Source organism: Hibiscus syriacus, unplaced genomic scaffold, assembly GCF_006381635.1.
Source record: "Hibiscus syriacus cultivar Baekdansim isolate YM2019G1 unplaced genomic scaffold, ASM638163v2 tig00006570_pilon, whole genome shotgun sequence".
NCBI lineage: Eukaryota > Viridiplantae > Streptophyta > Magnoliopsida > Malvales > Malvaceae > Hibiscus > Hibiscus syriacus.
In genome coordinates this window covers 242,852-256,573 of record NW_024062102.1, presented here as the reverse complement: position 1 = coordinate 256,573, position 13,722 = coordinate 242,852, and the positions used below count along the sequence as shown (strand labels likewise).

General features: G+C 34.2%; 1 protein-coding gene across 1 annotated transcript; it reads right to left on the bottom strand.

Moving 5' to 3' along the window:
• Nucleotides 1-204: 204 nt before the first annotated feature.
• On the bottom strand, nt 205-855 carry LOC120200747. Its single transcript, XM_039201507.1, has one exon. It carries the CDS (start codon nt 853-855, stop codon nt 205-207), a length of 651 nt encoding a protein of 216 aa, XP_039057438.1.
• Nucleotides 856-13,722: the final 12,867 nt, after the last annotated feature.

Sequence of the window (13,722 nt, the reverse complement as noted above, 5' to 3'; positions counted from 1 at the left end):
TTACATTATGTAAGTGGATCCTAACCCTTAATAAAATCTATAATATGCTTATTTCTTTTTTAGATAATTCAATTTCATTACCCAAGAAGCAGAAAATCATGTTACAGTAAACAAAGACAATAAATAGCATAATAGCAAAGCAAGGAAATCATGTGGAAACCACAAAGAAAACCAGTGAACTAAACTAGAACAGCAAGATAGACCCTATTCAGGCAATGCCCCAATTAACACATAGAGCAAGTCTAACCGGTTGAATGCTTTTCCCGCCAGCCTAATGTGTATAGTCTCTTTGATGTCACCTAACAACTCATCATTCGATCTTGCCCTGTTCCCGAATAGTCTGCCATTTCTTTCATTCCATATACCATAAATGTTCCCAGACCAAGCAAGCTTAAGAATAACCACAATGAGGGACTTACCCTTGAGTAATAAGGTAGCCCAAGCCAGTTCACTCTTCCAACTACAACATTCTCGAGAGATACAACAAAGATTAAGAATGGATCCCCAAATATCCCTTGCAAATTGGCATTCGAAGAATAAATGATCCCTGGTCTCAGCCTCGTTATCGCACAACAAGCATTTATCCGATTCAATAGCAAGGCCCATGCGCAGAAGTCTTACTCGAGTAGGAAGCCTGTTTAATAAGGCCATCCAGACGATGATACTATGCTTAGGAATACGACCCGAGAACCAGACCAGGTGGTGCCAAGGAACCTTAGGAGCTGGGGGGCGCAACTTGTCCCAGATGTAACTCGTACTAACCTCTTGGGCTAGACCCACAAGGATGGGAGCAACTTCAGGCCTGATTTTCAGCAAGTATTTAAAGCTCCATCTAGTATTCTTAGGGACTTCCATCTGCTAGAAGTCAGCATTTCTTAAAACATAAGAACGCATCCACGCCACCCAAAGAGAGCCATTGTTAGCCAAAAGCTTCCTGATTAACTGGACAACATATGACTTATTCCAGCCACCTATATCATGAATCCCCAGTCCACCTTCAGATCTCAGCAAACAAATAGATTTCCAACTCACACGTGCTCCTTTGGCTGGGGTATCGGACCCTTTCCAGAAGAAACGAGAGCACAACTGCTCAACCTTCCTAATAATTGCCTGAGGAAGAATAAGTTTCTTGCTCCAGTAGCTAGTAATGCTGAGTAAGACGGAACGAACAAACTGTAAACGACCAGCAAAGTTGAGATGCTTGTTGGCCCATGAACTAAGCTTAGCTCTAATTTTGTCAATAAGGCCTTAGCAATCTTTGACAGCCAATTTCCTGGTAATTAGCGGGACTCCCAGATATCGCACTGGGAGGCTACCCAGCTTGAAACCAGTGCTCTCCTTGATGATACTGAGTTGCTCTATAGGAATACCCACAACATACATCTCACATTTGATGGCATTAAGCTTCAGCCCTGACATGGAATAAAAAAGGTACAGCACAACCTGCACTCCTATAACAGAATCCATGGTACCCTTGCAAAATATGAGGAGGTCGTCCGCAAAACAAAGGTGGGTGAGCCCAATTTTCTTACACTTTGGATGATAGCTAAAGACACCCTTTTCAACTGTCATATTAAGGAGATTAGACAAGACATTCATTGCTAGTACAAAGATGTAAGGTGAGAGGGGGTCACCCTGTCGCACTCCTCTAGCCCCTTTAAAATATCCAACAAGACTACCATTGAAAACAATGAAATATCTAGGATTAGCAAAGCAAGCCCATGTCTAATCTATGAACTTTTCAGGCAGCCCCATGGCATACAAGCTCACATTAATGAAACCCCAATTTAAGGAATCAAAAGCCTTTTGCAGATCTATCTTAAGCCCCTAACGATTTCCTGTGCGATGAGAGTATTTTCTATTATGCTTCTCCCCTTTACGAATGCAGTTTGATTAAAAGAGATCATATCAGGAAAAACCAAAGAGAGCCGGTTCACTAAGATTTTTGTAATCGTTTTGTAGACAACCGTGCAGCAGGATATGGGCCTAAAGTCCTTCGCAAGGCTAGGATTAGGGATTTTAGGGACAAACACCACAGTAGTTGCATTAAATGAAGGAAGCACAAAAGAATGATCAAAATAGTATCGAACAGCTGTCAGGAAATCCTCTCCAACAATATCCCATGTCTTTTTGAAAAAGAAGACATTATACCCATCTGGGCCAGGGGACTTATTGTTCTCTTGTCCCCATAAGGCCTTCTTGATTTCAGTTTCAGAAATAGCTCTACATAAACCATCAGCTGCTTTACGTGACAAGGAATAACCAAGGAGATCCTTGATACAACTAACAGAACTAACCTTAACTTCAGGGTCAACCACTCCAAGTTGGTTCACAAAGAAACTAACCACTTCATTTGACATGTCCTCAAAAGTGTCAAGCCTGGCACCACTTTGATTGTAGAGGACTCTAACAGTATTACATTTCCTTTTAGAAGCTACCATGGAGTGAAAAAATTGTGTACCTTGATCACCTTCCCTAATCCAGTCGGATTTAGCTTTTTGCTTGTAGAAAAGTAACTCAGCTTGTTCAAGAGCCCTCAACTCCTTTTCAGTTTCCAGCTCAGCAATGATACTTCTTCCAGTAGTAGCAGGATAAAGGTTAGCAAGTTGGAAAATCTCCAATTTTTCCCTATTCTCTCTAACTTACCCAGATATGTTGTTGTAATTATTTCTATTAAGTTCCTTAAGATGTATTTTCAGCCTCTTAAGCTTTAGAAAGAGTGTTTGAGAAGGATTTGCATAAATTAGGGCTTGCCAAGAATCCTTGAGTAAGGACATGAAATCAGGATGCATAACCCAAAAGTTGAAAAATTTAAATGGTTTGGGCTTGGCAGCAGGGACCTCTTTATACAACCATACAAGTGCAGGGCAATGGTTAGAATCACCAGGTGCTAGAAACTCCACATCAGAGGTAGGGAAAGCTTCGTTCCAATTCGGATTTACAAGAACCCGATCTAATTTGCGAGCTAAATAAGTGGCGTGTTATTTGTTAGTCCAGGTAAACAGTGGACCAGCGTAGGGGTGATCAGTTAGCCCCAAGTCCTCCACACAACTTTGGAAGTTAACCATGTCAGCCAAAGGGCCAGCATTAATCTGAGCATAACTTTCCTCAGCATTGAGTATGACATTAAAGTCACCACCAATTAACCAAGCCCTGTCTCCCATAGAGGCTTTCATAGAACAAAGATAGGTCCACAGATGCTTGCGAGTAGAGCCATCGTTTGAGCCATAAACAACAGTAATGAAGAAATTAATACTCTTAAAACGACAATTAAGAGTGATGCTTTGATTAAAAGAAGAAATAATGGAGCAAGCTACATCAAATACGACCATTTTCAGCATAATCATAATTGCAACAATACTGCCAATCACCAAACTTACTTGACAGAATAGCTAATGAATTGCTTTCCTTCACTCTAGTTTCCAGAAGGCAAAGGATACTAGTATGATTCTTAACAGCCCACCTCAAAACCTTTCATTGCTTTAGGGGGCTATTAAAACCCCTAATATTCCAAAAACATGTTAACTTGAAGCAGGTGTGGAGGAAGAAGCACCCCCTCTTTCCTCAAGTTTGTTGACTTTATCTACATGCTCTTTCTTCTTCAGTTTCAACTCTTGAACAAGTTTAACAACTCCCATAAAAGCTTCTCTCTACTTTTTACCATAATAAACAACATGAATTTCCAAGACACTGTCAGGATCTAAAGAGTTGAGGACCTCAAATTTAATTTTTGAGGCACCAATAATCTTACTCTCTTTGGCAGGTCTTCCTCTACCTCTTTTATTCAAAGGAAGATGATAAATTTGTTTGGCTATAACATGGGACCTGTACCCCCCTCAGAAATTTTCCTGATATCAGCAACAATATCATTCTGGTTAACCAACTTGCAACCATCATCCAACACTGGTTTGGCAGAAGCAAGACACTCAACAGGAGACTCACTAATTCCCTCCTGAATACAGGGCAAGACAACATTAGAAACTTGATCATTATCCTTGCTCGAATTAAACCCCTTAGATGTTATATTATTAGTGCTAGCATCATCTAAGGACCTGCCATTAACAGAAGGCTTGACAGGCCCCTTGACCCTCCATACCTGTTCAGTTCTTTTACCCCGAGGGCACAACTTCACAGAGTGGTCGAAACGCCCACAATCAGTGCAAGAGCTAGGCATCCATGGGATTGAGACCCTAATACTTGCTACTGACTCATCATTCAATACCACATCAATACGATCCTGAATGGGAGATCCAACAGTAACTTCAATGCAAACTCGAGCATATTCCAGCTTCTCTCGAGCAGCTGTAACGAAATCCATGTGAAGAGGTCTCCCAATGGTGCTTGCAATGTAGCTGAGCCCCCTTCTAAAAAAGAGCTCCAGAGGAACATTGTACAAATGAATCCAAATCGACATTTGACTCAAATCAAATTGAAGTGCCTTCAAATTAGGTTCTCATATTCTAAGAAAGATCGGTTTATGTTGTACATGCCATGGACCATTTTCTAAAACCCAGTCCCTAGCAACCGAATTGGTAAAGAAAAAACGAATAAGTTCTGCCCGGCAAGACTTACCTTAATCGGAGAAGCCTTCCCCCAAAGCATCGAGACAACTCTTTGAATGGATCCAAAAGCTGGAGCCGAACCAATGAACTGACCAACAAGAGCAAATTTCCACTCCGAGATTCCCTCCTCAAACACATCTTTCGGTGGTTTGACAATGCAGGAGCCCTCTATCATCGCTGGTGGAAAAAATTCTAACTCCTGATCAATCCCCGCTGCAAAAAGCTCACGCCAGTTCGTAGCAATGTCGCCAGACATAGCCCAGTAGAACCCCTAAAAAATTATGGCAGAAGAAAAAGAGATGAACACTAGATCAAAAAAAATAGCGCTTCGTCTTCTCTCGCTGTTAGAGCCAGCTAACATGCACCGAGAGAGAAAACTTGATTTATAATATGCTTATTTCATTAAAAGAGATTTTAAAAATAAAATTTTACTAAACAATAAAATGTTATTTTCATAATATTACCTAAACATTAAAAATTAATTTCTGAAATTTGTTTTCTGAAAAAACATAATTTATTTTTAAAAATTTATCTTCTAAAAAATTGTTTCCATTGAATCAAATGCGTTAATTATACTAACCAACAAGGGTTTGTTCAAGTGATAAACAGTTTTATATCACTTAAGCAATGTCTTAACTGAGTCATTGTGTATGCAAAAAATCCATACTGAGAAACTCACCCACCAAAGTCAATGTGCGACGTGGGTCGGTCCGGATTTCTATTATTAAAATAATTCTAATAAACTAACAGGGGTTAATTCAAGTGGTAAGCAAGATGTCACTTAAGCAATATCTCAAGTTTAAATCATTGTATATGCAGAAAATCCCTGGTGGGAGACTCACCCACCAAAACTAGATATGCGATGCGGGTCGATCGTAATTAATCAAGATGAAACCTTGAAACCGGAGGACAAAAAAATATGTTAATTATACGCTACGTTTTAATTTTCAGGTTAAATATTTTTTTTCAATTTCTTTTAAGAAATTGAAGTTTTCAAGGTTGACAAATCGATGATAATAACAAGAAATTATAATAAAATCCAACTAAGTTTAATTGATGAGTTTTGAGTGAAACGAGGTTAGACATTGTTTGTGACGTTCTAACACACTGCAAAGTTGAAAGGAAATAAATGATTTGTCCCGCTTATACATTTAAAAAATAATTTATATATTATGTTTTGTTTTGAACCATCAATATCACTTCAACTTTTTATGGGTAAATTTTTAATTTATTTTAAGAAATTGAAGTTTACAAGGATAATATCATAATAACGATAATAAGAAAGTAGACAAAATATAATTAATTTGTTTTTGATGAGTTTTAAATGAGACGAAGTTGAACATTGTTTGTAACGTTCTAATACACTACAGAGTTGAAAAGAAAATTAATGACTTGGCCCAAAATGAGTGGACCCAATTCTTCAATTTAAAAGTGAATAAAAATAAGGATCTTTTCGCTTTTGAAAAATAAATATTTTTTTTTATTTTATTGAAAAGTGAAAATATTGTTTTTATAAAACTAAAAAATAATTTTTAGAAAAATAGAAAATAAATGAAAATTTTAATTTTTGATATTTTCATTAGAATTATTTTTTTGTCCTACCGGTTCTAAGGTTTCGCCTTGATTAATTCGGACCGACCCGCGTCGAACACCTGACTTTGGTGGGTGAGTCTCCCAACATGGATTTTCTACGTATACAAGGATTTGAATTCGAGACTTTGCTTAAACGATATCAAGCTACTTACCACTTAAAACAACATTTCTTAATTCATTAGAATTATTTTTAAAATAGAAAAAAAAATACACAATTTGGTTTTTTAACTCAAGTTATACATGTTCAATCCTTCTAATAGTGTATTTTTTTATTGATTTTAGAATTTTAATTAATTTACTTATATTATATTATTCTAATGATCATTTTTAATCATTATATTTTAATTTAATTATTTAATAATTATTTATTCATTTCTATTAAAAAAATAGATATCAAATATATTTTCACTATTTTTATTTCTATTAACCAAATGTGCTTTTTATTTTTTTAAAAAGATAAAATAGATATCAATTCCACTTCAATTATTTTTGGGTCGTGAATTTTTTTTAATTTATTTTTTTAAGAAATTGAAATTTACAAGGATAATAATGGATGCCGATAACAAGAAAGTATTACAAAATCCAACTAGTTTGATCGATGAGTTTTGAGTTGGGCAAAATTGAGCATTGTTTGTGACGTTCTAGCACACTACAAAATTGAGAAGAAAATTAAATAAACCCCCGTCCTAGAAGAAAAAAAATCCAACATTATGTTTTGTTTGTCTTATTAAACATTTTTTTTATTTTGAATAAAATATAACACTTGTACTATATGATTTGATGAGTTGCGAGTGGGACAAAGTTGAGCATTATTGATGACATTTTAACACTCTACCTCGTTTAATTTCATCGAAACTCTTTGGAGTTGTTCATCATCTTTATCACTACATCAAAACAAAACAAGCGTGGGATGGCAAACAAATCAAATCATATTTACAGATACTGGCAGGGCAACACAGTAAATGTGAAGCCAGACATGCCCCGGACGCTCCTCATCTAACCCGGCTGAGACCCTCGTCGTCATCCCCCGGTCTACTTGCTCCTCGGCCTCCACTCATCGTTGTGAAAAATCGTATCACTGGATTAGTTGGAGTAACATCAGTAAACTAGACGACTTAATCGATCAACGAAGAAAAGTGTCTAATTTAACAGAGGAGCACATAACAAGTTTCACGGAATACTTCCTCATAAGGTTCATGTCAGCAATTTTTTTGGTGGCATGAACGATGAAAGGAACAATATGTGCAGTCCATATTACAAAGTACTCACTGATTCCACCCTTTCTATCAATCGTGAAAAAGAAAAAAAAGCATGTCTGGTGAAGTTCAAGAACTTGGTTCTAGTTGTTTTACTTGTAGGACAACTGGTGATCATTACAAGGACACCTCTACTTCTGCTGATGTTCTGAAATTTGTTAAAGCGATTAGTTTTCTTGTCACCAATTTGCATGTAATAATTCAACTATAAAGTTGGAGAAAATGGAGGCTGACGATACTCCTGGTGTTTAATTAGTAGTTGAGGAGATGCTATTGAGAGAGAGTGTGGGAACCATCAGCTGCACCGATGACAGCGTCGACAATCATTCCGGCAGATGAAACTGTTGTTGAGAAGCAAGATGCCGATGTTTACAAGGTGCATTAAAAGCACATATTGGGAGACAATTACCGACCCAAAGTTTTAAAACATTTTATTTGCAATGGAAGTGAGTGGACAGGCTCCGGTGAGAATTAATTAGTTAGGGTCAATTTTTATTTTAGCCCTTATACCGTGTTGCAATTTGATATTTAATGCATAAACTTTCATAATACTATTAATAGGTCCAAATTGATAATGCCTTTACTTATGGTCATTAAAGTGATAAATAAAAGTCTTAATTATTTTACTAACATATAAATTTGTTATTGGTTAAACAAGATTAACCGGAATTTCATATAAAAATGATATGTGATTGATTAACAATATAATGAGATTTCACATCATCACTGTTAAACAATTATCATAGATATCGACAACATATTTTATAATAAGATAAAAAATTCATCGAAAAAGTATATCGTAAAATTTTTAGATCGAATTAAACTGAATTAATCTCTAATATATATATATTGAGAACACACTTTTGGCTAGACTTTTCACTGATAAAAGAAGTCAGTTTTGTTGCCATGATGGTGGGAAATTTCATAGTGGAGAGATGAAAATGCAATGTAGGGTTCAGTTTTCGCTGGTTGTATTCCACTATAATTTCCCTATCGTACTTAAAACTTTCATCTTTTCCAGAGTCGATTCTTTTAAGAATTCTTGCTGAAATTTTGTGCTAAGAGAATATACAGATGATCCGGATATGAATTAGACATGGATAGTACTTAACACGATTACTTCAGGAAAAATGAAAGTGGGATCAATATATACATATATATGCCAGTTGACTTTGTGAATTTATTCAAGCAGCTACTGTCACAGTTAAATGCATGAAGGGTTACAAATAGTCCGGATTGTATAATAAATGGAAGTGAAAGCCATTGGCGCTACTTTACGTGCATAGTAGCCATCGTATAAATGCATCTAATTCAACTTAGAGCTGCTCTTATTAACAAAAGAATTGAAGTCCAGGTAACAGGTTTCCGGCAGTGCATCAGATAAGGTTTAATGACTTGTCTGGTCATAGTTTTTCTTATAATGTTCATGCATTTAAGTAACCTGTTTCTGACTGAATAGTGATGGCAATTAACTAGGTCTTCTCTTGCGTTAGGTTTTGATTTTTTGTTTCTTTTCTTTAAGTAAAATGCTTCCCGTAAATATCTTAGATTTTTGTGTTTATTTCATTTTGATTTTGATTACTTTGGTTATGTATAGTTCATTTATGTTGCAGTCAATGTTACTTTACTGAAACTAGTGTTTTAGAAGTCCCACCGAAACTGCTGGTCAAAATGGTTTAACCGGGAACTATGACCTCTTTGGCACGTCCTAATAGTCGAGGATTCAATCGAATATGGAAAATCGGTTCAATTGTATTAAATCGAGATAAAAAAAAAGTTGTTTCCTATTCTTAATAAAACTAAAATAAATCACTTATTACGTTTTAGAAATTAATTTCATAAAAATATTTTTACTTGAATACTTAGGGTGTGTTTGATTTTCGAAAATATAGTTTATTTTTTTTTATTTTCTTAGAAAATAGAAAACGATGAAGAAAACATGCTTTGTTCTAAAATTAGAAAATGATTTTTGAAAAATGAAAACAAAAATAAATGAAAACATGAAAACATAAAAAAGATATTTTCAATATTTTCATTGAAATTGTTTTGAAAATTTGAAAAAAATAGGAAAACATCGGATCTAGATTTTAACTTAACTTACCCAAGTTCAAATCCTTCTAACAATAATTTTTGACTTAATGATATCTAAAATCTTCAAAGTTTTGTAAAAAAAAATAATATATTCCCTAAATTTTTTTACACTAAATGTTGTCTTTAAATTGAACTTTTTTAATAATTTATTTTGTAGTATTTTATTATTTAATGTATTGAATATCTTAATAATTGTTTATATTTTATATTTTAAATTTAAATAATTTCTTACTTTTTAAAAAAATTAAATAAATCCTTAAAATTTCTAAAAGTCAATTAACTTCATCTACTACATCATTGTCTATCATGTATTGCCACAACAATATCATGAATTATCATATCAACATTTTGATTGTCATGTAAGCTTCATGAACTATCTTATGTCGTGACTGTCAACATTTGATTCTGTTGGTCAAAGAGTTATATTGATTTTTTTTTCGGTTTAAAGGTTACATTGAGTGCAAAAAACGTTCAAAGGCTACACTGATTTCCCCTCCCCCAAAAGTTTGAGGGCCTATTATCACTAAACTTATTTTTATTTTAATGACACTTTTATGTTCTCTTCCTTACAATAATATTTTTAATGTATTTTTTAAAATTTAATTAATGTCCAATATGCATTAACATTATATTCTTATTATAAACTAAATGAATTTTATGTTATAAAATTTCTTATTAACTATATTATTTTATATTCGTGTAACTTTCATGTTAAATTTATGTAATGATTTTTTTTAATAATTATAGTTTAAGTTATTTAATAATTATTTTTTCATTTCTATTTTAAAAAAATAAATACCAAATACATTTTCACTACTTTTATTTCAGATTCAAGTTTTCATTTATATTAACGAAACATGTTTTCTAATTTTTAAAAATTTAAAATGAAAACTATTTAAAAAAAATAAAAATAGAACATATTTTTAAAACTAAAAGTAGATTATATTTCATGATAAATAAAGAGTTAAAGTCATTTTAAATGTTTTTTTTTCTTTGTATATCAATTGAGCTTTGAATTTGATGTTTTTTTTTTTAATTTTACATGAATTCTTTTTAACTACATTGCTACTTGGATTTGAAAAGAATAATAAATAATATCAAAGTTGATATGACATTTCCACGACTGATTAAATTTTTTACATGAGATTAACTGATCAATAAACTAATAATAAAGTGTTATATATCACAATATATTTGATTGTTGAATGAACATGTCAACACATTGTACCTCTTTAGAAAAAATAATTATTAAATAAAATTATCAAATTCAAGGTATAATTAACGTATTAAGCCAAAGAAATATCTCACTGTTTAAATCTCATATTAACTCATTTTTGGTGCCATCAAGTATCATACACAATATTTATACTTGGTCACACAACGTTCAAGTATAATATATAATATTTTATACTCAGTATCATTAAGCATCGAATATCAGATAGCATTGATATCTAGTATCAGTAAACGTCAGGTAGCAATGACAAGGGTGGTACCCGATATCATTAAGCATTGAATATTATTCCACCAGTAATATATGTTTGTCTATTATCACTAAGAATCAAGCTATAAAATCACATATATCCCGATAGTCTCTCGCCACTAAGATCACATAAGTATAATATCGAGTGTTCGTATTATTTTCTTGATCACCATTATAACCACAGAAATAGAAAATAGTCTCTTGTCACTAAAGTCGCATAGGTATAGTATCGAGTATTTTGTACTGTTTTCCTGATCGCCATCATAGCCACACAAATAAATAATAATATATCGCTGCTGAAGCCACAACAACAGATAATAATATTTTGCCACTAAGGCTACACAAACAAATAGCCTTTTCACCGTTGAGGCTACTTACTCAAAATTTGTCCTCAAGGATAAATATTGAACTCTTAAAATATAAGCTTTTGAAACAATAAGTGATAAAATTTAAACTCTTAAAATATTATTGACATAAATTTCAGTTGTTTAAATACTCGTTATCATTGTATTATGAATCAGGAGTGAAGCTAATGACAGAACTTTAACCACCACTCCCGCATGCTACTAACTAGAAATACATGTTTAATATCTGAAAAACGACACGTTTAATATTTATTTAAAAAATGATTGAATTAATGTGAGCAGCATAAACATTTGATTATGAATTGAGCATTCCATTGGATAATTGAAAGTGCCAAACAAGTCTTAGGATCCTCCCACATGGTGTATAAAGTTTGGTGGCATTAATTGCAAAATGCTAACCCTCCCAATGGATACAGAATATGAAAGTGGGGGGATGTTGGCTTTTGGCGATTTGGCACCTATGTGGCGCAGGTTAGCATAGGTGGGGGCTACTGCAATACACTGTCAACCTCGTTCCCAACCCTTTATTGGGGTGTGGGCCGATGTTTCTTAAATTCCACTGCTATCAAAATTGAACAAAATTCATTCAAATAAAAAAAGGGGGGAGGGGGGCCCGGGGGGCCCTAATGATAATGTGTGTACTCTCAATTGTCTTTATTATCGAATATGCCTTTATATGTACATCATCTCTTCCTTCATCACATGTTTCCATCTTTTGCATTTACTTGTGGGTCACTTGATAGTTGGGGTCGATGTTAACACTGTTTTCAATGCCTTCCTTTGATTCCTTGCGCCACACTGTCTTTACCCTACCCAACATACTCAGATAAATGTGAAAATTTAGTGTACATAAATTTACGGTTTTCATTTACCAGATATCAGTGATTTGCTATGTCTTCATTGTTGATGATTTGAAAAAATAAATTAAGAAAATTATAGGCGATTTATCCCTATTTATTTGGACGAAGAATTACAGTCGGTGGTTAGATGTGTCACAATCCCATTTTAGAATAAAAATAAAATATAATTTATTTAAGGAAATTTAGGGACCAAAGTGTAGAATTTCGAAGCTTGCAGACCGTTTTAGAAGCTGTAGGAAATTCAGGGACTTAGTCCCAAATTTCCCCATTTTTGTCAACAGGAAAAAAACCCGCCTCGTTTTACGTCAATTCTGGCCAAACCGTCGACTGTTGCACTTCACCATCGCCGTGCGCTCAAAACCGGACCAAAATCGTCGCGCCACCATTGCTCCGTCATCGTCACTCGCCGACCACCGTTAGAAGAGTTCGAACATTTTAAAATTTCGTATTTCGTCGTGTTCGTCAAAAAATAACGCATGTACGAGACTCCTGAGGTTTCGAACTACAAGACTGGAAAATTTCATGCTGAATCGACGACCAAAGCTTCCGCACGCGCCGCCCCCTATGCATGGGCGTCGTCTGTCCTACAGGGGGCTTGTTGACCGGTTGGACCGATCTGGGTCGAGACGAGCCACCAAGCCATGAGTCGAGCCATCGAGACGCTGAGCCGAGCCGTTGACCGGTTGTTGACCGTTTGATGATTTTTTTTGGGAACATCTATCATGATGTTTTTTGACATCTTTAGTCCGTTTTTAGGTCCATTTCACCAAATTCAATCTCAATAAGTTGTTTTTCATTGATTAACCTCCTGATTCGATCCGTTATAACAATTAAGCTCCGTTTCTGATGTAATTTTTGTTGATATGTATCAGAGATATTATTGGACATTGGATTCAAGTTCAATAACGATCAAATAGATTTTTAATGTTCGATCGGTGGAGCACAAAAATCTAGGTAATACTTTACTACCTTTTGTGTGCTTTTCGAAACTTGTTGATAATTGGTAACTGCATCGATGAAATGATTGGTCCTTGGGGAAAAATTAATTATTTTTGGACTCGAACATAATTTTGGTAAAAAGACAGTAAATATTATAAGACTCAGATGGCTCGCATAAGAAACTGAAAGATCGATCGAAAATAATTATAAGTTCAGTGATTCATTAATAAATGAATTGACTTTAAGATTCGTAAATTTTGATAAATATCTTTAAATGTTAAATACTGGGAATATTTGGATAAGAAATTACCAAAAATAGCCCTATGGGGTAAAATTAAAAATAGCCCTTGTATTGTAAAAGATCAAAAATTCTCCTGATGGTGAAAAATAACACATAAATGATATACTTGACCAACTATCAGAAAAAATGTATATATTTGGATTAAAAGGAATTGCCAAAATATCCTCAAGCTACGAAATAACTAAAATAACCTCCAATGATCAAATGAACAAAATACCCTGAACTCTAAAAAAACTAGAATACTTTGAAGCTTAATTTATTGGAAGTAATGCCAC